Below are 27643 nucleotides of genomic sequence, written 5' to 3' on the forward strand. Positions count from 1 at the left end.
ACGGCAACCAGCTGAGAGAAAGGGTAGAGAAGACAAGATGGCGGAGTGAGTGGGTTGTACTTTGTACAGACGGTTTCGACCCTTAAAGTTTGCTGAAAACGTCTTTAAAAGATCGAAGAAGCAACGGCACCCGCGAGAGTATAAAGATTAACTTTCGCCCTTCGCCGCAGAGGAAACCTGGACAGTTTCTCCGTTGCGTTTGTTACGACGACGTTAGCTTGATGCTAACGTTAGCTAACGTTAGGTTTGACGGACATTAGTTGCTACTTCGAGGTAGCTGGTTGGGTGTTAAAGGCCTTAGGCTTGTTCTAATTTAGTTCTGGATGTTTGTACGTCGATACTAACACGCCATTGAGCGTTTACCTGACCAGTTTGTGTTTTAACTAAGATTATTGTAGCCAGACGAAAGCCAGAACACTATATATGAGATCTATCGAAGCCTGGTTCATTGGTTGTCGAAAATATTTTGTAGTAACAGCTAGCCCACATTGCCCCCTGTAACACCAAGTGGATATACGGGACGCCGTATGTTCTGCTGACAATCGGGCTAAATTGCCACAGAATTTCCTAAAGCAAATCAGGTGGAATTTGATATCTGGTGGATATGGCGAGCAGCAGTGGCTCTAAAGCAGAGTTCATAGTCGGTGGAAAATACAAACTCGTCAGAAAAATCGGATCAGGATCTTTCGGCGACATATATCTGGCCATCAACATCACAAATGGAGAGGTAATATGGTGCATCTTTCTACATCTTGGATTGTTTAGCTGTCTTTTTGAAGTAGCTAAATAATTTTACCGAATATGACGGTAGCTTTGTCCTATGTGTGCGATAACTTTATAGGTTGGAAAGTGCACAGCTTCTATTTATCTGCTAGGCTTACACAATACTTTTAGCTGTATTCCGTTTATGAATCCCTGGATGTTAGTAGTAAAAAGAATGGTAAATATTGAAGTGTATTTGTTGTCTCTATTTTTCAGGAAGTAGCTGTTAAATTGGAATCACAAAAGGCCAGACATCCGCAGTTGTTATACGAAAGCAAACTATACAAAATCCTACAAGGCGGTGTCGGGATCCCACACATCAGGTAAGGAGAAATGTTTGGGCGGCACGGCGTCTGTGTCGATACTAACGTGGAAACGTTTATTTCGGTCAATAAATGTCGTCCCGTCTGGGAAAAAGACGGCTAACAGTGATTGTGAACCCTGCTGGCATTAGGCCTGCTAATCAGCCCAACAGCTACGAGGACACACTGTGTATTATGTATTTCCAGCCTCCGCTTTCAAACGCTTTCCTCTCGGTTCCGTTTGACACGTTTGGCTGCGCGGTGACAGCCGTTTACAGACCCTAGGTGTGTACTTGTATCCTGATTTACAGCTGTTACGGAGCGGAAAGGGGACTGTGTGATTGGAAATGGCCGCTCTTTTGTTGTGCTAGCTTCCAACATGTCCTCCGCTCCCTTGTCAGAAAATGGCGGCGGCGAACAGAAGCGAAAACAGCAGACCATGCCCAACGGTGTGTTTGCAGCGCGTACACGAAGCCTTTACCGGACCCGTCAGCGGGGACACGTAATATTAGTTGCGGTAACTGCTAATAATAACCATTTAGGGTGAGCGGTAATCTTAAAGTAAGCTGCGTCCCACTCCAGCACTGTATATTTAACTATGCAGTGTGTACACTTCAGCCCGAGCACCAGTGTCGCGATATTTCACCTCTTTGTTCATATCTGTGCCAGAAAGACTGCTTAGTTGTGAGTTGGACCGGTTGTTTTGATGAAAGCGTTACATTTTCTTTAGTGTATGTTTATTTACAACAGATGTGACATCACAATAATTTATAGATTCCTGACGGGTCTTACATGCCTTGATTACCAGCATTAGTAATGGGTAATTGGGTAGCTGCTATTAATGATGTGACCCGTGTTACATGTAGGCAGTCTGCAGCTGTCAAAGGTCAACTGGATTTTTCTTTAGTGTGCTGGAAGGCAGAAACTGGAGGCGGATTTCCTCATTTCTGGTTCATTTTTTGGTTTCTGGTTTAACACCCGTCCACTCATGTCCACTCATGTAACCACAGAGCAAACAAACTTTAATCCAGTGTGAACACGCGTCACTACTGACCGTGATATTTCTTATTGTGTTTTCTGAGAGGGGGGACGAGTCATTTAATTAGCTTGGGTCAGTTTGTCATCGTGGCACACAGTGTAAAAGTTGGATAACGTGTATTTTTTGTTTGTGGTAGTCATTGAACTGGAGTTTTAATTAAAAGCTGGAATCCTAATTTATTTTATTTTTTTAATATTGATGTGTAATTGGTCGGGGCAAAATGTAGGTGACAGAAATAAACAAAATAAGACGTCTATTAGAAGATCCAAAAGGCATCAAGACAGGATGAGCTGGGAAATGAGCAGAGCTGACCTGGACCTGCCCCTCATCCTTATTGGTTTTGAGTCCACGCTGCCGTGCAGGTGGACTCTGACCCATCCTGGACATGCCTACCTTTTGGCAGATCTAGTTCAGTCACTACTCTCTGGGTAAACCCACAGACCGGTTGAGCTGAGCTTCAGACTCTAACTGTACCTTCGAATGTTGTTTGTCACTGAATACTCAGGAACAAATTTCAATAAGAAGAATTCCAAAACCAGACTGCATTTTAAAATGAACAGTTAAACCTCATTCACCTGCATCATCACTCCTGCTGAAGAACAGATTATTGGTGTCCCTCAGCTGGACAGTCGCTCCCTGTAGATGAGTGCTGATCACCTGCTTGCTGTGTTCAGATGCTCTTGATACTGTTGCTCCTTTTAAAACTGAGGGTGTTAAACCTAAAAAAGATGCCTGGCTAAACAACGTGACTCGATGTGCTCTAAGAAATGAAGAAGAAAAAACCTTCAGCTGTCCTTTGATATGTTAAGCCCTGTTTGGTTAGAGGAAGGATTTTAGGATAGAAGTATCTATCAGACATCATCTGTAATTCCTGTCACAGACCTCGTGTCTTATTAACACCATTAGTTCTGCTACCACCCACCAAACACTTTCCAGGGTCTCCAGCCACCTGTGAAAACTCTTGTTTTTGTCAATAAGGTCACTGCTATCAGCTCTCATATCACTCCAGCTTTTGTTCCCCCAAATTTATCAGCTGTTTGATCCCTTTGAGCCTGTTTCTGTCGCCTCGACATTATCCCCACTCGTCATTTTAAAGACGTCTTTGAAACTATTGGACCTCGTGTGTTGTCCATTATTAACACCTGTCTTCTAATGGGAACTGTACCAACGGATTTCAAGCACGCCATGGTGCAGCAGCCATTTGTCAAAGAAATAAATATATTTAGGTAACGTTTAGACTTTATCTTCACTCAGATATTCACATTGTGACAAAGCGTGATAGTCAATAGTTTAATTTAAAAAGAAAAGAAAGATCAACCTGTCTTTGGCATTTCAACTTCATGCATCAAACTGTCCAAAGCAGCCACGTGATAATGTTCATATTTGACCTTCAGAACAAGCTGCTGGTCATGTACCGTTTGTTAATGCTCCCGGCACTCGTTTCAGCATTTAAGTGTTCTATTAAAAAAATAAAAATTCATTTTTCATTTTATATCTTAGACTTGTAGCTGGATTTTCTAAGGTCAGCGCTCGCAAGCAGGTTTCATACCAGGGGGAAAATCCCCTCCAAACTAAAACAGCCACTTTTCTTTCATTGGTTACAAAATGTACCACATGAGCCAATCAAAAATGATGTGGCAACACGTGGCATATGGATGCTTAGAAAGAGAGGAAAGTTTTGGGAGTGATGGCGAGTTTGAAATGTGAGAGATTTGACATTGAATGTGTTTGGAGTGTGTAGCTGGTGTGTAGTGTAGCCATTTGTTTTGTGTGTTAAAACAATGAGACGACTAAAAAGCCACCAAAGCCTTCTGTCATTGTAGAACAACTGTGTGGAATAAAAACATAAATGTTAGGGCAGCAACAATACACCCGTCTGTGTTGTGGTGGACAAGAACTATCACAAATAATTGGTGGCGTCTTGTCTCACCCGATTGTTCTGTAAGTCGAACAAAAAAGGAATTTGCTGCAGTTTTATATGAATGGTTGGACAGAACTTTGTTTTCCACCTTATATTTCTATTTCAAACAATGAAAAGCTTTCTTTAAACATGTTGGTGGTTTTCACATTCAGTTTTGTTGTTTTTCGGGGGTTTTTTCTTTCAACTTTCTTTCAACCCCTACCTATTGTCAAACGTAGAATCCAAGTATGCTCGCAGCAGATGGCCCCGCCCCTCCCTGAGGCTGGTTCTGCTGGAGGTTTCTTCCTGTTAAAAGGGAGTTGTTCCTTCCCACTGTTGCCAAAGAGCTTGCTCATAGGTGTGATATGATTGCTGGTGTTTTACCTGTTTTCTTTGTTATTGTAGGATCTGTAAAGCGCCTTGAGACAACTGTTGTGATTTAGCGCTAAATGAGATTAAATTTTATGATCCTTCACATCAATTAAAATTTGTATCTGTAGCACTCTCCTCAGCCTTTAGCAATACTACGTAGATGAATGGTCTCTAGCAACATACATGACCTGTGATTAGGCTGAACGGCCATGTCCATCTCAGTAATGTGTGTGTTCATTTAATAAACTACATCTAAACTGAGCCTGAATCTGTTTGTAGAAAGACATAATTACACACTAATCAGTGGATATTTAGGAGTACTGTATTTGTTTGTTCCCAGTTAAACTCGACTTTCAGTGAAACGACTGACGTTGGTGTTTAACAGTGTGCTAAACGGTTTATGCTGCAGCTTTTCTGACGTGTTTACATTCTGGTAGTCATCTGTTCATGTCATATACCGTCGTCGGGGTCTGAGGAGAACATAGTCTGGTCAGATGAGACTGGGATGGGATGCCTCAGTACACACAGTGTTTAGAGGCCAAAATACACTGCATATTAGCCCAAAAACAGGGAAGTCTGCAGCTGGGAACATAATAGCGTGGGGCTATTTTTCATACGGCGCTGGCATGCTTCATTGATGGAAGGATTAATGGACGAATGTACTGAGACGTTCTTGATAAAAATGTGCTGCCACCTACTGAGGATTGACAGTAGCTGTGTCCAACTCTGTGATCCCATTATTACACATCATTTATGGACATCTATGGTTTGAATTTGCATATGTGGATTAGAGGGTTTGTTACCAACATCTGGTGAGAATCTCCTGTCAACAGTTGCTTTGTAATGCTGTGAAATGTTTTCTAGGGTTATGTAGCCTGAAAATCCTATAAAAGCCTTAATAGCCTCTAGTATGGGTTATTAAAATGGTTGTAAACCATAAATCCCAGTTTAGGGTTGTTTCAATTTGGCTTTTTTGTCATTTAAGTGTAAAGTAAGTTTCCACTTTAACTGTATTGCAAACAGGCTGTGTTCAGTGAGTCTTGGTGCTCATAGTTCTGGTTTCATGTTGAAACAGTCCTGCCTACAGCCTGCCCAACCTGCTGATCTTGCTGCCTCTCCTACATTCCTGCTACAGTCTGACTTGACTTATTCAGGCCCCACCTATACCAGTTTGTGCAACTTCCTCACTGTGGCTCAGGCTTTTTGTTTTTTTTTATGTGTGTAAAGAAGTGACTCAAGCCTTGTGTTGGGGTCATGATTATGGCCTGTGAATGTTACAGACTTCAAAATCATGGTAAAGCTGTCAATTGTGTGCATATTGTGACTATAGTTGATTCCCACCAGACTTGTGGGTTGAAAATATATCGTGCCATAAGATAATTATGGCAGTTACAAGTAGGGTTGTTCCTGGGAACTCATTTCTTAGTCTCTCTTTTTTTTTTTTCTTTTTTTTTTTTGGTCTTGTTTAGTTGACTAATCAGCTCGTCTAAAGCTAAGAGACTGATGTCATTAAATTTGAGTCCCTGTCTAATGGGCAGTGTCAAAACTAAGGCATTTGTAACCGTTAATTCCTTAACAAGGAATCATGACGCTTGACCCTCATTGCCATACACCTTTCATCCCCACCTGGTTTATTGCCTCTAGACCTTGTTGACATAAAAGTACAGGCTGTTCTGAGTGAAAACAAAATGAAACTATGAAATTAACGTTAGTGAGACTGCAGTTTTGTTTTAAATCATTTGAGTTTTTTCAGTGGCAGCACACAATCACACCCGTTTCCCTCTGGGCTCAAAATTTCCCCCAAATGTTTGATAGTTTAAAAAATATAAAGTGGATTAATCACTCACTTATGTTACTTTTAATTAAAAGTTTATTCAAACACAAAGATTTCGTTATTCCATTTCAAATCGAAGGTCAATAAACCCCCTACTTCCATTAGTACCTATTTGGATTCGCCAAGTCATGGGACATCATAGCACGGGCCTCAGTGAAGGCAGACTTTAATGACAACTGAGCCTTTCCTCAGTTCCCACCATTTACAGGCCAACGGCATACGAAGTAAAATTGTCACAGGTATCATTTTTCGCCCTCGGAGACCTTCTGTAATGTTATGGACAACTTAATGTGCACCAGCATGGTTGCCACCGTGTGTAGCTGGACCTGGTGTTACATACTGCCCATATTTTTGCCACAGATTTACTGGTTTACTCGCTGTAGCTTCTTTACTGAATAGGTGCACATCAGCAAGAATCAACATACCCACATATGTCTGTACTAAGGCTGCCACAAATGATTATTCTGATAGTCGACTAGTCACCGATTATTTTTGCGATTAGTCGACTAATCAGATCATCATCCATTGGACATAAAACATACAGCTTATTGCACCAGCAGCATCTGCTCTTATATAACTATCATTAGTTTACAGCTTTAAGTGTTTAAGGTATGTACTAACTAAAAATAAAGACAAGATGATCGTTTATTAAACTTTTAATGAAATTTGCAGATTGTTTTGGTGAAGTTTAATAAACTCGGCCGTCTGTTCTTTATGTAAAATATAACAGGACACCGGAGTAAACTCTCAAGCATCTCACACTTCTGTTTAATCAGTTCTTTGTTTGACGTTTATTCAGCTGTGTGAAAATTGTAACTTTAATCTCAGCCAAACAGATTTACTCAGGAACAAATAAAATACTGAAAAAAGCCAAACAATAACATTTTTAAATTATCTGAGTGACTTATATATGTTTAACCTGAGTGGCGAAAGACCACAGGGGGTCTGAAAATGATGTGTCGGGAGTCCGGTGTTCTCGCTGGCTCTAGTGAGCCTTGAATCCTCCCCCCTTTCAAACGACGCGTCGACTATTAAATTTGTCGTCGATGATTTTGATAGTCAACGTAAACAAGATCTTGAAATTGATACTGAACTGGAAGCCATGGGAGCTGTTTAAGAACAGGTGTTATCTTTCAGCAACTATATCTGCGATTTCATTCTTTTGCCTTTTAATAAAATTAACAGTTACAGTGAACAACTAAACGATGAGGTGACTGGGACCTGAGCACCCGTGGACGTGGGAAGTATAATCCCTGTATAAGTAATCTCGGTTCAAGCTGTAAACAGTAAAATTGAGCTTTTAGAGAGGTATGAAAGCACATCAATGCAAAGCAAAGGGGCGTTTGTTACAGATATTATTTACTAACAAAATATTCTATGAAAAAACAAAATCCAAAGACTAATTTTCAGTGATTAGTTTTGAAAATATAAATATACAAAGAACCGTGGTTGGTTTGTTCCTTTCCATGTTTCTAGACACAGAGTTGGCTTTAGTGAACAGATTGTGTTCAATGTTTTTTCCAGAGTCACATGACTCCACATCACAGTAGTGTTTTAGAGTGGGGGGAAAAAATGAGACGGTCTTAAAACAATTTTAAAAGGTTAAAAGTTCAACCTCTGCCGCGTCACAATAACTTGTGTTTTCTTGTTTCCTGACACATCAGGATGTCAGTCGGAACAACTAAATTAAACCAGAACCCCACTAAGCAATGATGTCATTGGTGTTAAGAGAGAACGCCATTTGATGGGCTTCCGTGGAACAGTGTGGGCTTAATTTTACAGGACATTTTAATGTACCTCAAAAACACATTAGTATTATTTCAAAGTGACGTGTAACCTTTTGTTCTTATACGACTCATTTATTATGCACAAGGGACACGTAAAATGACACTTTTATAAGAGGCCAACCTGCTTTGGGTCTGCAGTGGTCCCTCGCTATAACGCGGTTCACCTTTCACTGCTTCGGATTTTATTTTTGTGCAATTTTGCATGTTTTTTGGTTTGTTTGTTTTTTTAAACAGTGTATTGTGTTCTGCATCCTGATTGGCTGTAGACCATTGTCAGTCAATCTCGTGCTGTCTCTCCTGTACAGTACAGATTGTGTTCAGCTTGTCACATTTACATAAATCTTTGATCGCTAGCAGCGTGACTCTGAAGTGCTGGACTGTATGTTTGTACGTTTTCTCCCCAACAAACAGTGTGGACAAAACGTCGTCACCTGCAGGAGCCTTTGGACTTGTTTTTCTATGAAGGTTTGAACTTTGAGAGTTTAAACAAGAGAGAAAAGTGTGAAAATGTTCCTGCCTGTCTGAGAAAAGAGTAAAAGTGTGCAGTGAGGGGTTTTACAGCCTTAAAACATCTGTAATAATTGTAAAAAATAAAGTTGGCTACTTTGCGGATTTCACTTATCGCGGGTTATTTTTGGAACGTAACTCCTGGGATAAACAAGGCACCGCTGTATATTCAGCCTGTGAAGTTGGTTTAGAGAATGCATTGTGACTGAGATCAACCGTGAAAACCCACTTTTCTATGTTACTGTTGTCATCAGGTGGTATGGCCAAGAGAAGGACTACAACGTCCTAGTTATGGACCTGCTTGGACCCAGTCTGGAGGACCTGTTTAACTTCTGTTCTCGCCGCTTCACCATGAAAACTGTCCTTATGCTGGCAGACCAGGTATCCAGCTCACACACACCCACTTCTCTGCAGGCTTTTAAAAAAGGGAACTAGGCAAAGGTTTATTATCTGTATCCTGCCTTTGTATATAATCTGGAAACTTTTGTCCATTGTAGTCATTTGGTCACATTTAAAACACATTTTTATATCTTCAGATGATCAGCAGAATCGAGTATGTACACACAAAGAACTTCATCCACAGAGACATCAAACCAGATAACTTTCTCATGGGCATCGGCCGTCACTGTAACAAGGTAAGATATGCAGGACCAGTACATAAGTATGTCATATTCAAGGACTGTATAGACCTGTTGGAGGATAGTGATGTGACAGGGGCCAGATATTATGAAGCAGTTTCAACATGCGTCTTTCAGTTCTATGGAATCACTGACGACTAGACTGTACGGTCACATGAAGTTGGTTAATCAACTTGCTGAGTTAATCCAGGGTTTCACCTGCAGTTCACATGAGAGGGGTGGTGTTGGCAGCATCGAATTCATCTAAAAGGGGCTTTTTCATGGGTTACATGACTTTTCTTCCACATCAAGTGGAAGAAGGGAAATGACTTTAATTTGTCGGCAGATCAAAGTTAAATGAATTTGTGTTCTTGGTGTGTGTTCTTCTAGCTGCAGTTACAGCAGTGTAAAGAGAAATATAGGAACATTTTATGCTTTTTCTAAATCAACAAATTAGTACGTGCACATTTCTGTGACAGTGCAACACAGTGTGTGCTTCACTCAGTGGGTTTAGGTACAGTTCAATAAGTAGCATATGTATGCCCCCAGCATAGAATCCATATTGCTCTTAAAACATGCTGTGAATAAAAGAAACAGTGAAAACATAAACTGCTTTGGACACTTTTATTCTGTCCCCGTTGTCTTTAAAGGGTTTGAGAGTAAAGTTTAAGAATTCAAACAGGAAGTGTCCTGTTTCAGGATCATGAATTAATGGTAAATGAACAGCCAAAGTGTTAGTGTTTGCTGCCAACAGGGGGGAAAAACACAGGATTAAAGTTGCATCTTAGATCTGTTACTGATACTCATCAGGGAAGCACCCTCCAACTCTCCATGCAGAGGTTACAGGAGTGGTGAATCAGTGATTTCATACCTGTTGATGTCTAATCTGGAACATCTATAGCATAAGTTACACCTCTGTAAGTAGTCAATCACCTTTTGTACGACAGAAAACCAGGACTAACCCTGAAGTGATCTGGATAAGCTGAAGTCCTGCTTCCTAATAGACACCTCTGGTAGTAAATGTTTAGCTTTAGTAATCTCCTGATGGTGACGTCATCAACACAAACGTTTTTGATTTTCTGCTTTGATGCTTTGTGTAATGACTCCAGTCGGCACCATGGAAACATGAACCTTTCACTAAAACAGATCTGTGATAGAACTGTGGTGTGTCTAGGAGTGTGCTTGTGAATGTAAAAAACATAAATGACGTTAAAACAATGCAGCCCCAAGTTTTTAAAGAACAGACTGCTGATACCAGCAGCAGTGAAGATGATGGTTTCATATTTTAACGTGGAGCCGCAGTCTGTCTACTTACAGTGTAGAGTAATAGATTTCACAGAGAAGTCAAAATTAATAAATTATTGCACTCGAGCAAAGAGGCAGAAGACGGTGAGCGTAGGTGAAGGAAACAGCAGCACTTGTTCCTGTAATCACAGTGAATCCCATCCAGGGAAAAAGCTCAAAGTCACTCATTAAGCCACCTGCTCAAGACGCTGGGAGACAAAAACAAAACTGAACTTTGTAGCTGCTCACATCTGCAGCGACCAAAAGCCAGACGCTACATTAAAATGTGCATATTGGTCGGATACGGAGTTTAAGCTGAAGAGAGCCGACCCACTTTCTGTTGCAGTGAAACCTGCACCAAGCAGGGGGCAGTTTAAACTGTGAGGATTTTCACAAGACCATATTGATTTCAAGCCCTTCATAAAAAAATTTAATTAAATGTAAAATAATAGAAAATATTAATTTGTAATAATATATAAAAATGTTTTTTTTGCAGGCCAGTTATAAATGTACATGAGTAGAACTCTGAGCCAGTCACCTGCAGCTGTTTGGTAACTGAATTATTACCATCGACACCGGCAGAGAGGCTGTTTTCAGCAGCAAAGCTCAGGGACAACTTCAGAATATGCTCACTTTTCTTCATTGCAGCCATCACATGTTCTTTTTCATTGTAGTTTTATTTATAGAGCACAAAATCTTTAAGGGTTTATCCTGCACACACAACCACGTATACCTGAACACACAGTCTCATCCAGCAGGTACAACACTGTTGGAACGTTTTTTGCCTGGATGCAGTTAAACTTCTTGAGTTTCTAAAATGGAGAAACCTTTGACATTTTCTGTTTTGGTTTTGGAAGACTGCAGATCAGGTGTGACTATTACTATAAATATTAGCAACTTCTCTTTTTTTGGTCTACTAGAAATGGAAAGGGACATGGTAACCTGTTATTGAACGGCAGGGTTTGGTGCCTTGGGCACGAGTATGAATTGTATTTTACAAGAGGGAACAATGCCTTATTTCCAGCTTGAAGAATTTCTCATTTAAACGTCAGTCCTCTTGTTTTCTCTTATTAGGATTAAGAGGATTATGGATTAGGATTATGAGATCTGAAAAATTCTCCCAACACACGCAAATTAGACTTAGCATGTGTAAGTCTGCATTTGTGAACATGTTCATGAGTTCCCGTCCCCATGTTGGGAATATTGGTTGAAGGTAGATTTAAATGGGCTTGAATCTCTAAATGCTGGTATTTAATGCATCTGTGGGAAAAATTGGATACAAATTTGATACCTCTTTATAAAAGCTATTACCATTAACCTTGAACCATCGTTGATCCCCAACATTATCATCCATGAACATAAGTAAATAAAGCTCTTATTTTGAAAATCGCTACTAACCAGCCGGCCCTGCTCGCATCCGTTTTGTTTCTCTGTAGTAATCGTTGTTTTGCTCTGGATCTGCTGTCAGCGGGAGGACTGGTATTAACATTAACATACAGTTGGTGGACATCTGGTTAACTTTGTAACCACACTCACCGAAACTGCAGTGCAGAACCAGGGTTACTGTTGCCAATGATGGGTCCAGATAGGGACCTAACACCGTTTAGTGGTGTCAACATGAGCTTATCGCAACTGTGCAAGATGCAGTCGCAAAATGTTGAACACCTGTAAAGTGCAACATGAACGTGGACTGAAGGTCAGCATGCTGAAGGAGCTTTGTGATTGGTGGGAATCAATTCTGAGTCTACTTCCTGAAGTTATTGTTGTGTTTACTGGACATACCGGTCTGTTTTCCCAGATGTCCTTATCTACCAGTTACTGATGCTTCACTGTGGTAGTGTTGCTTAAATGCTTTCATATTAAACCCCAGTTTCTCACAGGAATCCCTTAAAAATAACAGGGCTCAGAAGTATAGTTGTAAGTTTCATTTACTTGGTTGAGTTTGTGACCTTGTTTTGTGGTAGTGTTAGTATCTAATGCATTTTGGGCCACTTAATGTTAGTTTCTTTCATAATCTCTCTGTTACCAAATTCAAGTCTGCATGTCACCATGCCTGAGTGAGGTGATGAGTGGTGTAGAGCCGGGGAACTCATTTTCATCAGCATCATGGTTTCCCTCAAAGGACCATTTGTAACTGGATAAATGTAATTGAACTGTTAAACTGTCTCTGTATCTGATTTTTGATATTAGGTTACAAATAATTCAAACATTTGCATAAATGCAACAACATATGTTGACACGTTGCTTTAATTAACAACTTTTAAAGTTATAAGTTTAATAAAGCCACACTACAGCAGCAAAAATAACCTCTTCATAACTTACCATGTGAACTTTGTCACAGTGGGTGATGAGCAGCTGCTGAGAATGTGGGACAGATTTGTATTTTAGAGAAACAAATGGCTGAACAGTCTTCACATTGTCAGCATAAGCTACCCCCAGCTAATGATGTAGTTAAACAAAGGGGGGGGGGGCTCTGCAAGCACACTGAATACATAACTGCACATACAGAAAAGTGTATCATTTAAAAGAACAAATTTGTTTCAGTTCTACCAACTAGATTGGTGAAGTTGGATCGATGGTGTGTAATTAACACACCATGTAGCTTTATTGTTGCCACAAGATCCCATATTACACAACCGTGTCCACCCATAGGCCGTGTCCACCCATAGGCCGTGTCCACCCATAGGCCGTGTCCACCCATAGGCCGTGTCCACCCATAGGCCGTGTCCACCCATAGGCCGTGTCCACCCATAGGCCGTGTCCACCCATAGGCCGTGTCCACCCATAGGCCGTGTCCACCCATAGGCCGTGTCCACCCATAGGCCGTGTTCTAAAAAGAACACAAGATGCAAACACCGCCATTAAATTTCAGTTAAATTAAACTGTTAGAAGATTTGAGTTAAAAGGAGTTAATAATTCCATCCAGATGAGATGCTGACCACAGGCAAACACAAATTCTGTTTGTTTTTTGTTTTGTTTTTGCTTTTTGCTTTTTTTTTTCTCATGAAAAAAATCTCTTCTGAGCTTAAATAGTTTGAGAACTACGTTCCTGCTCAGCTTCTGTGGATGGTATGACATGTCTCCATACACACAATCCACACAAAGCTTCTTTTTAATGGATGATGAAGTAATGTTATCAGAGGTTTGTGGCACCCCCCCCCCCCCCCCCCTTTTGTCCTATGTTAATCCAAGCAGGCTTTTCCACCACATCGGTCCCTCCCTGTCGTCGTCCCATGCATTGAAGCTACATGAAAGAGCTCCTCGGGACAGACGTCAGCGCCCCGTATAAAAATTGCTAACTGCACTGTGTCAGTGTTGTCTGTGCTTTTATCAACAGCTAATGAAAAAGCCAGATACCCCCCTCCATGACGGATGTAAGATTGCCTGTAAATCCTCTCACTCACTCTGCTATGGTGTTTTGTTTTTTGACAAAGTGATTTTTCATTATTTTTTAAGAAGTCTTATCTGGTTGGTGGATCCCTGGTCACAAACCCTTGGCATGCACCGCTTCAAAAACACTCTGAGAAACTCTTTGAAGCACGTGCAGTAGCCACAGTAAAGCTGCTGTTGGTGCTGTGTCCCTCTGGGCTGCAGCTTTGATGAACACATTCTGCTGAGGTTGCAGTCTGCCTTTAATTCTTGAACCACGTTTTGTTTTTGTTGGAGACTAAAATGATAAATGGACTGATGTTTTTTCTTTTTTAAATGTGAAGGAATACAACGTATATAGACCTCCCTCACCACCGACACGCTCACAGCACAAGCTGTTTTAGTTTTTCTTCTTAAATAACAAATATTAATTTTCCTGTTTCTCATTAAACAGCCTTCCTTCTGCATCGATTCTGAGATGGTCACTAAGCCCAGTGGTGTCGTAGGAACACTTTAATCTAGTGGCAGTTTGCGGTCTCTTCATGGGACGGCTTGTGTTTTGGGATATGTAGTTTATTGTCACTTTATGTATATTTGTATTGAATCTCTCCTGGCAGATTAGGCCGGCAGCCTGGTGTGTGACACAAGTGGTGTAGAGCACATAACACAGATCACAGGGAGGTGGTGCTAAAGCTGTGTCCACACTGGAAACAATTTGCTGTGCTTTGAATTGACAGCTGTTCAGTTGTGGACGTTGCAGGCTTCTGATACATTTAGTACCAGATCGGATGTTAGTCAACAGTATTTTTCATAATCATTGAAAGTCACTTGAGTGACTCACCTGGAAGTTGAGAAACGTGCATCTTGGGTCCCACCCTCGTGTATACTTATTAATATTATCAGTATTACCAACATTTAACCGTTAAGAGTTTGAATTACCGTCACGTTGTCCCTGTCTTGCTCATTTTTTTTCTGCACTGCTTAGAAGAAGTTAAAAGCTGCTGTAAATCAAAATTATGAGCATTATGTTTGCTTTGCAGTTTTAGTCAAATTAAGGTGAAACTGAGCACTTGGTGATGGGTTTTAATAGTAATAAAAGTAAAGCTTTTCTTCCTAATATTGAAATATGCTGATGAGGTATAACTGATAAAGAAATGAGAGTAAGAAGCTGGCCTGACAATTTTAAGGAAAGTGAGGCTTTGGGCCACTCCTTAATATGCAGCCACCCCACAGGCCCTGTGAAGAAGAGTGCTGTCATTATGGAAACAACAAGTCCCAACAGGACAAAACATTTTCATCAAAAGAAAAAGGTTATTATTCAGGACAGTTTGGTATTTAGGCACAGATTCTACTCAATGTGCAAACTATAGTCATGGATTTGTTTAATGCTTTTTCGTATCTAATCTGTGTCCACTTCACAAAGCAGAGCTGTGCTGAATTACTATAGTGTTGTGCATGCGTGTACAGACCTTCCCATGTGAAGTATAATACTGATGAGGCACACCTAATCTTAGACCGAGGCTTCCTTTGCTTGGTCATGGCCTCAAAAATCCCAACATGAGCCATTTATGCCTGTGTTACTGGTGCGTACTGGTTTGTGGAAAGGAAAGTGTCCAGTAAAAACACGTTATCTGTGTGGTGGGTATATTTTGTCAAAGATTCATTTTTAGCTTTGCTCTGTTTGCTGTGCTATTTGAATGCCCTGGGTAAATATTGCACCTATATTGCTCTTCACTAATGCAAGTAAGCTTGAGTGTAGGCCAGTAACAGAACACTGGACGTCCTCAGTCGCTGGCTTCTACCTCACCTATTAAAGAGCTAAAATGACACTGCATGCCCGTTATAAGAGCTGTCATATTTCATAGCAGATTTATGCAGTGTTGACCATTTAAAAAATACATTTAAAAAAAAAAATAGTATTCATGTGCTAGGGTTTGTTTGGGTTTGTTGTTGTTTTTAGATCACCAAATCACAAACCACACAGTACCTTAGTCCCTCTGCTAGAGCCTTAAATCTTTGGTAAGGTTGCACTGTATCAGAGGAAATCTTGGGTGTTGGTTTCAGACTTTACAGGTGACTTATTAACCACCTTTGGTTTTGGTTTTGGCAATACTAACCTAACTGTAGAAAAGACATTAACCCATGAATTTGCTTTTTGTTTTTTACATGCTTTATGTTAATATCAAATACTCTTCACCACTCGTCACTACCAGTTTACCGAAACCCCGCTTGTGCCCAGGTCTTTTGTGAGATATGGCACTTGCTGTCTATTTCCCCCAAGTGTTTGTCAGAAATCATACTGAAGCATCCATGTGTCCCATACTACACACACTTTGATCTGATCTTTCCATGGTTGTCCTGACAGAAGAAAACCATAATAAGATTTCTTCTAGACAGGTGGCCAGAATGATCAAATCTGTAGCACGGTTATTTAAAGTGTATTTCTTATTTAGATCCAGCATCGCATGTACAAAAGCCCGTGCATATCCTAGCTCTACAGGACAGTGTTAGTTGTTAAAAGGAGAAAACAATGTGGGTACAAACAGAACTGCCTGTTGTACTCATGTTAACTGTAACTGAAGGTGGATGGAGGCTGTGTAATTTTGACCCCTGCCCCTCTACTGTCTGCCCTAGTGTTTAGACTCGTCAGTGGGGAAGAGGAAAAGAAGCTTGGCTGTTAGCTCTTCTCAGGATCCATCTTTCTCAGGATTAAACCAGGTGTGACCTTTACCACAACACCAGCTGCCTCACAACTGCAGTTGTCGCTTTGCAATCATATTTTACTACACTGGTTTAAAATGAATTAGCCCACCAGCACCCATCTTGCAGTTGCATAATGCCCAGCGTATGTGCTCCATCTAACAGTGTGAATCTTGTTAGCATTGGCTAAGAAGTAGTTGTCATTGCCATGTGATGTAACAAAGACGCTGCATTCATCTAAATTATACACGAGTGCCTGATTGTCCTCATTGGCCTAAGAGGAAGTGAAATGACTTTATTTTTTTAGCGATGAATCTCACCTAACTTTAATAACAAGAAGAAGTCAGTGAGCTAATAGAAACAAACACTGGAGAAACAGCAGAATCATAGAATCTAATGTTCTGGTTGATTCTTGTTAAGTGTTTAATACTTTACCAGTACTGGTGGGTGGTGGGACTGACAGACCAGTCTGCACTGTGTAAGTCTATTTCACACAGCAAAGGAAAAATGGAAGTTTATTTCTTTTTCACCAATAAGACTGTTGTCTTCATGTACCAGCAGGACAGCAGCAAATCGCATTTAACGTGATTGACATGCAGTGATAAACTGTTTGACCTGCTTTAGTGCCTCAATGCTGAGGCATTAAAGTTGCCTGGTTCTTCATCCGCCTTTTTAAAGGTCGCTTATAGTTGCTGTGTTTGGTTTTCTAAACCTAAAATGAAATCTTTCAATAAGAGACATTTAAAGTCTTAAAGCTGAGGCTGTGCGGGGGGACATTATTGATATGTCATCCCAGTGAAGGTGAACTGCACGTGACCTGTGTAGAGTCCAGTTATCATGTCATGCTACCTGTAGTGACACTGACCATAGCCAAATATAAAAACTACTTTAAAAAAAGAAGCCTTATTGTTGCTCATCTAGTGCATCAGTTAATTTTATTACCACCAACACAACCAGTGTCAGAGGTCAGGGTTTTTCTGAAAATCTTGTCAATGTAATCAAGAAAGTTGCCTTGGATTTTCAAATTGATACAATAAGTGTCTACTTAGGTCTGACGGGTAGCACTGGCAGTCACCAGTACTTTGTTTTTGAGCAGTGTGTCTGGTGCTTAAAACTCATATCAAATAATGACTATTTGTCAGTTGTGAAAAATGAAATGGGCCAGTATAGTGAACTGTACTTGGCTGCACTTTTAAGGAGATTGTAGGTGTGCTCACTCCAGTCTTGGAGTGAGTGGGATTTCTGTCTTGATAGGATTGCAGTTTTGGTCATGTTGTAACAGGGTGTTTGTGTGTGAACACTAGAATTATGGCTGCAAGCCTAAATTACAGAGATGAGACACCTTAATTTCATTTTTTTTTCTCCCAACCCCTTGACCATGTCACATTTGGGAGGGAGCTATTCATTTATTTACCCCCCCCCCCCCCCCCCCCCCGGGGTCATAAATGGCAGTATTATACTGGCTGTGAGTGTGCATCCAGTTGTAACTCCTGTTGTTGGAAGTGTGTGTTCTCTGGACTTGTTTTTGTTTTTACCCCTCAGCCGTAAAAGGTCAACAGGGGTGTTGACGTCATGATGCTGGGTGGGCGGGTAGTTTGGATGCCTACGTTTGTGAATGTGACAGCTTGAGAGCGAGGTGACATAGGTACATAGATACCGCAGGTGTATCGACTTAAAATCCCCCTACCAGTGACTTCAGTGACTTTGACCTCAAGGCCAAGGACGAGGTCAAGTTTTCTGAACATTTTGTGAATGCCATAACTAGAGGAAGCCGCCTGGGATTTTCAAATTGATATCATAGGTGCCTCTGCTAAAACTCTTGGGCGAGTTTGAATCTCTCCGACCTTGACTTGAAGATCAGAGGTCAAGTTTTCTGATTAAGTTGAGAGCCAGGCGACGTAAGATTTTGACATTGCTAGCATAGGTGTAACCTAATGAAGGTACTGATATTTTCAAGTGTTGTGATCAAGCCTTTATTTGACTTTGGGGTTTTGTTTTTGATTTTTTTTGTATTTAGCATTTAAGGGTGTTTTTTTTTTTTTTTTTTTTCTTTTTCTTTTTTTTTTTTGTTAGAAATTGTAATATAGCAAAAATACATTGGAAGGTTTTTGGGTTTTTTTGACAAATGTTATGCAGTTAAACGATTACTAGGGGTGCAACGATACACAAAATTCACGGTTCGGTTCGATACTTTGGTGTCACGGTTCGATGTTTTTTCGATACAAAAAAAATGTTTATGCCTTTTTAATTTGTCATTTATTAAAATTATAAATATATATTTCAACTCAAAAGTACAGTTTTTTAATTTAATGTATGTAATTTAATCTATCTGATGGAGAAATCCCTCATCTTTGGAAAAGTTTATTACAGAGAAATGTCTCTTTCCAAAATAAAAGCTATACTATACGCTTCTTCTGGGCTATATTCTCAGCAGCATATTAAACATATCAGGTCCCCATAAGGAGAATCATGTGCTAACGGCTGTCTAAATGACTCGGGTAAAGTTTGTAGCATGCGTGCTTGTTGTTTTTGTCTGCTTCCACTTGTCTTTGCACGAGGATGATGTCGGAGTAAATGTGCAGTCATATTCGTTGTGTTCCCACTAGTGCTGTCAGCGTTAATCTGAAATGACGTTAACGCCACAACACGCAAATCTCCGTTAACGAGCTACCGAGGATCGCCCCGTGCGTGGGGCTGGACGGCCAACACGTTAACGAGCTAACTGCGCTAACACACTAGTTCCCACCAATGTAATTGAGCATTGCTGGCACATCCAACATACTGTTTTACTTTTGTCCATGACGTGCTTACCTTCAGGGTCATACGTCACATGAAGACCAAAATAGTTCCAAACGCCAGATCTGAATGAGGGTGGGGGAGGTTCAATTTGCCGTGTTGAAACAAGCTTAGCTTCTGTCTCGCTAGCTTGCGCTGCGCTCAGTGGATCTGCGCTCGACAGTGCAGCCTAGCGCAGATCCACTGAGCGCTCAACACAGACAGCATCGTCAGAAGGAAAGTTGATAAAATAAATTAAAAAATTTTGTATTGTTCGATACATATGCGAACCGAACCAAAAGCACTGTATCGAACGGTTCAATATCGATACGAATATTGTTGCACCCCTAATGATTACATATTGCAATTTCCAAAATGGAGAATGGGCAGAAGTCCGATTACTTTTAAGTAACAAGTAAGATTACTCTTGCAAAAAAGTAATTAGATTATTGTTACTTTCCCGTAAGCACACCGCATTACTAAACCGTCGTGATTTTATTTGTGAGAGTGTCTCATGACAAAGACGTAAGCACGTGTGACGTGTGCAGGTCAACAATGGATAATCCAGAGTGCGAGAGAGTACGACCATGCAGCGTTTAAAGCGTGGACGCACTGACAGTACTTTGAGTTTGATTCTGTAAAAACTGACAAACATCTGCATGGGAGGAAATGAAACTTCAAATCTGAGCAAGCACCGAGCACGCCGGTTGTCAAAAACTGATTTCCGGTATTTCCGTGTGTTTACTTATATTGGTAAATAGACTTAAATGAACAGGATTTACAAAGACGTTACATATAAAATTGCCTGTTTTTTAAGTATCTTTACAAATCTTGTGTTATTGTACCGACATTATAATCGATCCGGTCCTTTTTGGCCACTTAAAATATGTTTACAACATAACTGTTGTATTGGTTGCATTTTTTTCTGCTGCCCTCGTGGCCAGATTACTCTTAAAGAAGACAGTTTTAATGTCAACTGGATTATTTTTAATTTATGAAGGAAATCTAAAAGTCACTGCTAAAAACTGATTGCAGTTTCTACCTTGTGACAGGAATGTTGTCTGCGGCTCAGTATGACGTGATATCTGCATAAAGTTATAAGATTAAAACAAGTTTCATTAATTGTTATGATTATGCAGAAAAAAACTGGGCTCAAAGGTCTGTTGCTTTATTACACATTCAGGTTGTGTATCATGTTTTTAAAAAGTAATAAAGTAACTAATTTTGAAAAATAATCAGTGAAGTAATGGGATTATTGATTACATCTTCAAGAAAGTAATTGGTAACTAATTACTTCTGTCAAGTAACATGACCAACACTAATGGAGATTAATGAGCAGTTTGTTTTTTCACATTTATTATTGCTCATTTAATAAGACAAAAGTACTCTTACCTGGTTACTTAATCAATGGAATACCAGATTACAGTAATCAGTGGCAGCTGTAATTCAGTGTGTGCAGTCATCTGTACAGCAGAGTGGACATTCTGTGTTTCAGCCAGTAACGTTGGTAAAATTTGGTAATAGTGTGAATGCAGAAGCCTGCATGAGATCATGTCCATCATGCAGTGCCATGTGGAAAGTTTCTAGCTTTAGTTTTAAACATGACAGTGATTTCAAAGACACTTTGAGGTAAAGGCATATCTGATAGGGGGGTGCCCCCAAAATAAAACAGTGGAACTGTGAACCCAGGCCGCATTATTATTGAAGCCAGGTGGTGTCGTATTGAGAGAGTGGAACAAAAAACGGCTCGCCTCCAAATGAAGCTCGGCCAGTCGTCCCAGAAGGCAACTTTAAATATCACCAAAAGGTTTAGGCTGTGTTGAAGATTAAGGGTGCTCACTACCAAATACACTTTGAAGCTTGTTAACTTGTTTTGTTGTTTTGTTGTTGTTTTGTATGTCCATGTATTAGTTGCATGTGTCAATAAATCACTGCACCCATTTCCGCAACAAAGAATAAATGTAGCTTTTTCCAGACTTTTGCACAGAGCTGTAAATGCAAACTCAGTAGTCGAGGAATAGATCGATTATCAAAATGGCTTTTTACAGTCATTTAAAAGACATTTCACCTGAGACTAGTGTCAGTTCATATAAATGAATAATAAATGTTACAGAGTAAGAGTGCAGTGCCCCCACCCTCCAAGCACACTCCGCTGAGCAGCTTAATGAACCCGTACGCTTCTGCATATCGACACATCACAAGGTTACGTTCATCGTTGAGTAATGTTAGCGTTTGTTTTACAGAAGGACAAAAAGGATGATTTTAATGAAAGAACTCTTTGTTTGTCGGTAATCGATAACTAACTAGTCTTCTGTCCCTCTCCATCAGTTGTTCCTTATTGACTTTGGTTTGGCAAAGAAGTACAGAGACAACCGAACACGACAACACATCCCATACAGAGAAGACAAGAACCTGACTGGCACGGCACGCTATGCTTCCATCAACGCACACCTGGGCATTGAGCAGAGGTCTGTGCAAACATCTGATAGACAAAGGACGTTATAGCTTCCTTTTTTCCAACAGTGTTAAAAATCAAGTTAATTTTAAAAAATGGTCTTTTTTCTGGTTTACATTGTAACTTTCTCTTCGTAATACTGCCACAGAAACCATTTCTAAGAGAACGAAAAATAATGAATATTTTGACAGTGTCAGGGGAACACTAATGCACTCGTTGTGTACTCAATGAACACTTTTGTTTTCTTCAGTCGCCGTGATGATATGGAGTCACTAGGCTACGTGCTGATGTACTTCAACAGAACCAGTCTGCCATGGCAGGGATTAAAGGTATGTCGCTGCCTTTGACACACAGCAGGCAAACACAGTCGTTTAGTTTGTGCTGGACGTGTGGTAGACAAACTAAAGACACAGCACACCATGATGTGTTATCGCTCACTAGCATGAGTTAACTTCTCTCTGGCTCAGACTCAGTGAGTGCACCTGTAGCCTGAGTGCATTTAGTGTAACAGTGGGTTGTGGCGTAAACATGCTGTTTGTACTTTTGTGTCCAGGCTGCCACAAAGAAGCAGAAGTATGAAAAGATTTCAGAAAAGAAGATGTCCACCCCAGTTGAGGTCCTCTGTAAGGTAAAAACACTTTGAGACCTACATGTTCAGCGTGCCCACACAGAGAAACCTAAATAGACTGTACAAGGATGCCAGAGCTAGCAAAATGAACACTTTGAATTTTACATGTAACATTAGTCGGGCCAATAGAGCCTTTTGTCAAATAAAGTCAAATAAAAATGGCCTTTTCTTGCAGTTATGTCACGTTCACATCTTACAGGCTTAAACAGGCACCATGATCAAAGCAGTGCACACTCAGTTGTATGAATGCATATTTCCAGGGTTTCCCAGCAGAATTTGCCATGTATCTAAACTACTGCCGTGGCTTGCGCTTTGAGGAGGCTCCAGACTACATGTATCTGCGCCAGCTGTTTCGCATCCTCTTCAGGTGAACACACGCGTCCCACTCTCTGTACATGGCTGTCAGCTTTGAGCTAAATGCACTTTCCAGTAGTTAACCCCAAACACGTGCTTTTACTACACTGTCATTGCTGATCCATTAGCTAATCTTTTGTATGCAGTTGTAAACTTTTAGTACAGACTGATTTGTACAGACTGATTTGTATGCTTTTGAATAAACTAAAGTGTTTCCCATCTTATTTCTGTTTCTTTCCTACAAAATTATTTTAAACTGTTCAATGTTAACGTTGGTATATTATTTCTGTGTGTGTGTTTTAAGGACTCTGAACCACCAGTATGACTACACATTTGACTGGACCATGCTGAAACAGAAAGCCGCTCAGCAGGGGGCCTCCTCCGGGGGCCAGGGCCAGCAGGCACAAACCCCCACAGGCAAGCAAACTGACAAACCCAAGCCTAACATGAAAGGTTAGTAGCAAACAGCCAAGTGACGTTTTTTACAGGCGCCAATAGCTCATATAATCATTCAGCATCATATTCAGGACTTTTAGATTCTGGGTTTATTTTGTTTGTTTGTCTTATTGTTTTGTTTTATTATTAGAATCCCCTATTCCATACCCCAGTGCCCCTGGAGAACAAACAAGCACCAAATTGGAAATGTACAGCAAAAAGGATATTGTTGCTGAAATAAAGTCAAGCCACATTATAAGCCTGAGGCCCAATAATATTAATGATAATATTAATGATAATGATAATAATAATAATAATGATAATAATAATATTGGAAAAGAGAGAAAGATTTAATTAGAAGCAAAGACGTCCTTGGGGAATTTGACTACTAACTTTGCTGTCATGCTATTCTGTCCTTTTTGGGGGTTGGACTACAGGCTTTCTCTGCTGTCGCAATGTTTTAATACTGACCAACTATCATTCTTGATTCTTCTGCAGTCGCTAACATTTCCTATCCAAACTTGAAAATGCTGAACATGTTGTGTCTCCCTTGCTGTTCCATGATTGAGATGGTCACCACTGTATGGCAATGGCAGCTGTAGACTGCTGCTGCGTTTGTGTATAAAAACATTTTTGTACACATTTGACAAATTGAATAACATCAACAAATAGCAACATGCTGCATCAGATGTTTTTGATGCAGCGCCCTGTTTAACAGGGATTTCTCTGCTTCTTCTACCTACATAAAGGAACACGTGTACATATGTATACACAGATGTGTGTGTACGTGTGTGTACTGTTTGAATGTCAGAACTTGACGACATTCCAAAGTTGTATGTATTTATTCACTGATTATAAGGCTATAAATTCTGCCCAATACTGACTGTACATTATGTGCCTTTTGTCTTTAATTTCTTCTAAACTCAAATCACTCAAATGCATCATTGTGACAACAGCATCACATGGCCCAGTTTGCATTAGAACCCATTTTGGCCCCACCAGACTTGGGCTGTGATAGTCTTGCTGTAGCAGCACACAGATGAGCACTAGCATGTTCTTTGTGTCTTTTGTTGCTCTGTAGTGAAAAATGGCTTTGAGAATAAGAGCAGTCTAGAAGGCTTGCATCATTTAATATCTGTCAAGTGATCAGCGTGTTCGTCTGTTGATCTTGTGCACAACGTTTTGCACACCATAATCTACATGTCATAGTTGGTTGCAGTCACCAGAGGGCAGTGTCAAAAACAACTGCTCTCATGCAGTGCTGTATGTGATGCTAGTTTAGCTTGTGCTACAGAGAAGACCTGGACAGAGTCATCAGGCTATTGCACAGCCATGTGCCCTGTTCCTGCAGGCACAGGAAGAACATGCAAACTCCACACAGCCAGTCTGAAGCCACATGCAGTTTGTGGTGCATGTACGCCAGCATATAGAGAGTACTGACATACCTGTATGTCTGTCTGTGGATGACTGATGGTTTGCTGTTTACATGTTGTGGTTCAGGTGAGATGCAATATGTGACCATTTAAAGTAGTTTAGTCTACAGCATGGTTCGATGTAGCTTTGGCACGCACATGTTGGGCATGTGCACTACCGTCAAGTTTTAGAGCACCCCCGTTTTAGGACGCTGGTGTAGCTCAGCGGGCGACCACGTGCCACACGGCTGAGAGCGGCCGGCCCGCCTTCAAGTCCGACCCACGGCCCTTTCTGCCCCCGCTTTCCTGTTCTTTCTTCACTAAATAAAAAGCTAAATAAAATATATATATATTGCTTTGTTTGGTTTTTTTAAAGAGCAACCCCAAATTTTCCAGTTATTTATTGCAATTCAAGTCGTTCAAGTCCAGTGAAGAACTTGAAACGGTACAAAGGAAAGTGGTGAACTGCCAGAGGTTTAAAAAAAGGTAAGGTTGCCTAATACTGGAAATTTCAGAATTATTCAAAAAGGCCTTTTTCAGGGAACAATTGTTAACAACTTAAAGCTTCTCTGCATCAATGGAGGATCAAGCCTTGAAAGCTGGTGCTACTAATTCCTACATGAACCTAGTTTGTCAGAACCTCCTCAGGAAGAACAAGATGGTGAGCTTGGAAACACGGAGCGTCCTTCAGTCTCCAGACTTGAACCCCATCCATTTACAAACTCATAACAGAAAGAAAGAAATGTTCAGAAACAAAAACATTTAAATAAAAAAGCACAATGATGTTTCTTTTTTCCACTCGGTGTTTACAGTGTCTCTGACACACTCGACCAAACAACAAATACAAAGATTAAATAAAAAGTCAGTTAAAATTCAAAATGTCTCTTCCAGCCGTCATTAAAGGAAACAAACTCAGATGTTAAGTCTTTTGTGTGATTTGGCGCATCTCAAATAAATATCTGTATTAATACTGAAACAGGGAAAGAAGGTAAAATATTCCCTCCAAACAAAACGTCTAAATTCTAAATGCACAAGTCAGTCCGTGCGTGATTACATGGCTCCGCCCATCAGAAAGTCTGTGCCTGCGTCAGTATCGCCTGTCGTCTTTTATTGGACTGACAATTGTCGGTTGGAAAATTTTTACATATCACCCAACTTTAGTCTATAAGTTGATTCCATGATTTCTTTGTTGACTCCAGTTTCTTTTGTTTCAGAACACAGTGAGACATTAAACTGCATCATTTTCAATAAAAACTGGAAACATTGTGGTGTTCTAAAACTGTGATTGGTAGTGCACATCAGTGAGCTCAAAGTGCTACTAAATATCCTACATTAAATGTAGCTGTAGTGCGAGTGATGGTAATGCTACATGTAGTTACAATTTCTGGGGTTTGTAGTTATTTTAGCAAACATTGTTCACAGATGGTGATCTTGGAATTCCACAGACCTTAATGCGAGCTTAAACATGCTCGTGTTACCTGTGCAGTCTCACACTAGTTGAGTATTGATGTTGTTTCAGTAACTCTATTTGAAATGAAACAGCAGGTAGCTTGATGGACTTTTCTGGGGAATCCCAAACGGTCGATGCTGTTCATCCGGGCGTTTTCAGAGTTACTCACCTGGATGACTCAGCATGCAACAAGACATTTGTAGGGAACCTTCTAGGGAACTAGCGTTGTAGGACCCTGATACTCCTCCTGTGTGCTGGTTGTAGTTCTTTGCTGCTGACCTTTGCTTTCACTGCGCTACATGCTTACCTCGCTGGTGTGGGTGTTCAGTTTGTCCATCTCTGTGCTCCTGAACAACCGTGGTAATGATGCTTCTGTCTGTCTCCAGGTTTTTGAGGGGTCTGCTCTGAGCAGAGCTCCTGAAGTGTTGGTGACCAGGACTAATAAGTCTCCCTTCCTGGATAAGCGACAAACAAGAAAGTCTTTCCTTCCATCATAACTGTCTATGTAATGGAAATATATAGATTTACACACACCTTTGTCAGTTGTGTTATCTATATATTCATATATGTGTATATATAATAAACCCTCCACTCTGGAAGTTTTTTTTTTTTTTGTTTTTTTTTTTTTGTTTTTGTTTTTTGGTTTTTTTTTAGGATGTGGAGGCTGTAGCCCCCCCCCTCCCCCAACACACATCCCCTTCCCCATCCATCCTTCTGTCTCTGTTCTCTCAGTGTTGACTTTGTTTCTTTGGAAACTGAAGTTCAGATCAACTGACCATTTTTGTTTTTCCTCCCAGTAGAAACATCTCAAAGCATCTCTTCTCTTCCCATTCAGTTACTTCACTCCCTCCTTTTACCAAATGTTAAACATGTAAACCTAAAACCTGTTCTCCCTTTTGTTTCTTATATAATTGAATGACACACCCCTGGATGTTATTTACTAAAAAAAAAATCAAATGTTGATTTTTTTTTCTTCTGGTTTTCTTTGTTTCCTATGGTGATTAGGAGTTTGCCTGTTAATAAGCAGTGGATGGCAGTCAATGGTAGAATGATACTCTGGCTCTCTCCCTCTCTAGAGCTCTGAATGATAAATCTGTTGTTAAATCTTCTCCATAAATGCCAATAAAAATATTACATAACTCAGAGCAAGCACAAGTTCTTATCAGCCACCTTCACATGAAAACTGTAGAAAGCACCAGCCAGGCATGATATGTGAGCGTGCATCTGTTGCTTGGTTTGTTTTTCCCAGCAGGCGGCACCATAAAGAAATCATGTTCACCTGAATATTTGGGATATTCACGTGGTATTTAAAATCCCTTCTGCAGTTCTTTAGTAAACAAACGAGAATTTTTAATTTCCTGTTTTGTTTTTTTTCCTTTGTCCCTTTTTTCGGGCTTTAGGTTCAGTGTGCTGCATCATGAGACCAAACTGTTTAAAGCACTGTCTCAAGATTGAGTCCAAGTTATCACACGTATACCAGTCGTTTGTTAGGTGTATAAAGAACACTGGGAAACAGTTTTTCTTGCTCAGAGATGTCCTTTATTATAAAGATTCAGTGATTATAAAATATATGGTTGTCTTTGATTATTTTTTCTTCTTTTTTGTTTCCAACAGTGGAAAAAGCTTCTCGTCATCATTGAGTCTTATACACTGTACACAGA

The 27643-nt window shown here is 40.3% G+C and overlaps 1 protein-coding gene and 2 long non-coding RNA genes across 6 annotated transcripts; all 3 read left to right on the plus strand.

Annotated features, from left to right (window-relative positions):
- csnk1a1 (casein kinase 1, alpha 1) lies at positions 1 to 27551 on the plus strand. 4 transcript variants are annotated; one of them, XM_085171295.1, is made up of 11 exons: positions 1 to 727; positions 979 to 1085; positions 8758 to 8884; positions 9040 to 9138; positions 16408 to 16491; positions 21577 to 21716; positions 21954 to 22032; positions 22257 to 22331; positions 22592 to 22698; positions 22990 to 23138; positions 26369 to 27551. In XM_085171295.1, exons 1-11 carry the CDS (start codon positions 605 to 607, stop codon positions 26374 to 26376), a joined length of 1098 nt encoding a protein of 365 aa, XP_085027421.1. In that variant the 5' UTR covers positions 1 to 604; the 3' UTR covers positions 26377 to 27551. The 4 variants fall into 4 exon arrangements, with proteins under 4 accessions (XP_085027421.1, XP_085027428.1, XP_085027438.1 ...); XM_085171302.1 differs by having other exon boundaries at positions 22990 to 23102; XM_085171312.1 differs by lacking the exon at positions 16408 to 16491 and having other exon boundaries at positions 3 to 727.
- On the plus strand, positions 9145 to 13391 carry LOC146524106 (uncharacterized). Its single transcript, XR_014875854.1, has 2 exons — positions 9145 to 13061; positions 13243 to 13391. It is a non-coding gene; the product is annotated as an uncharacterized LOC146524106 (long non-coding RNA).
- On the plus strand, positions 16498 to 18515 carry LOC146524107 (uncharacterized). Its single transcript, XR_014875853.1, has 2 exons — positions 16498 to 18200; positions 18337 to 18515. It is a non-coding gene; the product is annotated as an uncharacterized LOC146524107 (long non-coding RNA).
- Positions 27552 to 27643: the final 92 nt, after the last annotated feature.

The sequence above is a fragment of the Neolamprologus multifasciatus genome, chromosome 2 (genome assembly GCF_963576455.1).
Source record: "Neolamprologus multifasciatus chromosome 2, fNeoMul1.2, whole genome shotgun sequence".
NCBI lineage: Eukaryota > Metazoa > Chordata > Actinopteri > Cichliformes > Cichlidae > Neolamprologus > Neolamprologus multifasciatus.

Bases quoted from the DNA above. Each gene is read 5' to 3' on its own strand.
- csnk1a1 (XM_085171295.1), top strand. From the start codon at position 605: ATGGCGAGCAGCAGTGGCTCTAAAGCAGAGTTCATAGTCGGTGGAAAA. The intron at 9,139-16,407 runs GTAAGATATGCA...TGTCTGCCCTAG, and splicing joins TCGGCCGTCACTGTAACAAG to TGTTTAGACTCGTCAGTGGG. The intron at 22,033-22,256 runs GTATGTCGCTGC...TTTTGTGTCCAG, and splicing joins TGCCATGGCAGGGATTAAAG to GCTGCCACAAAGAAGCAGAA.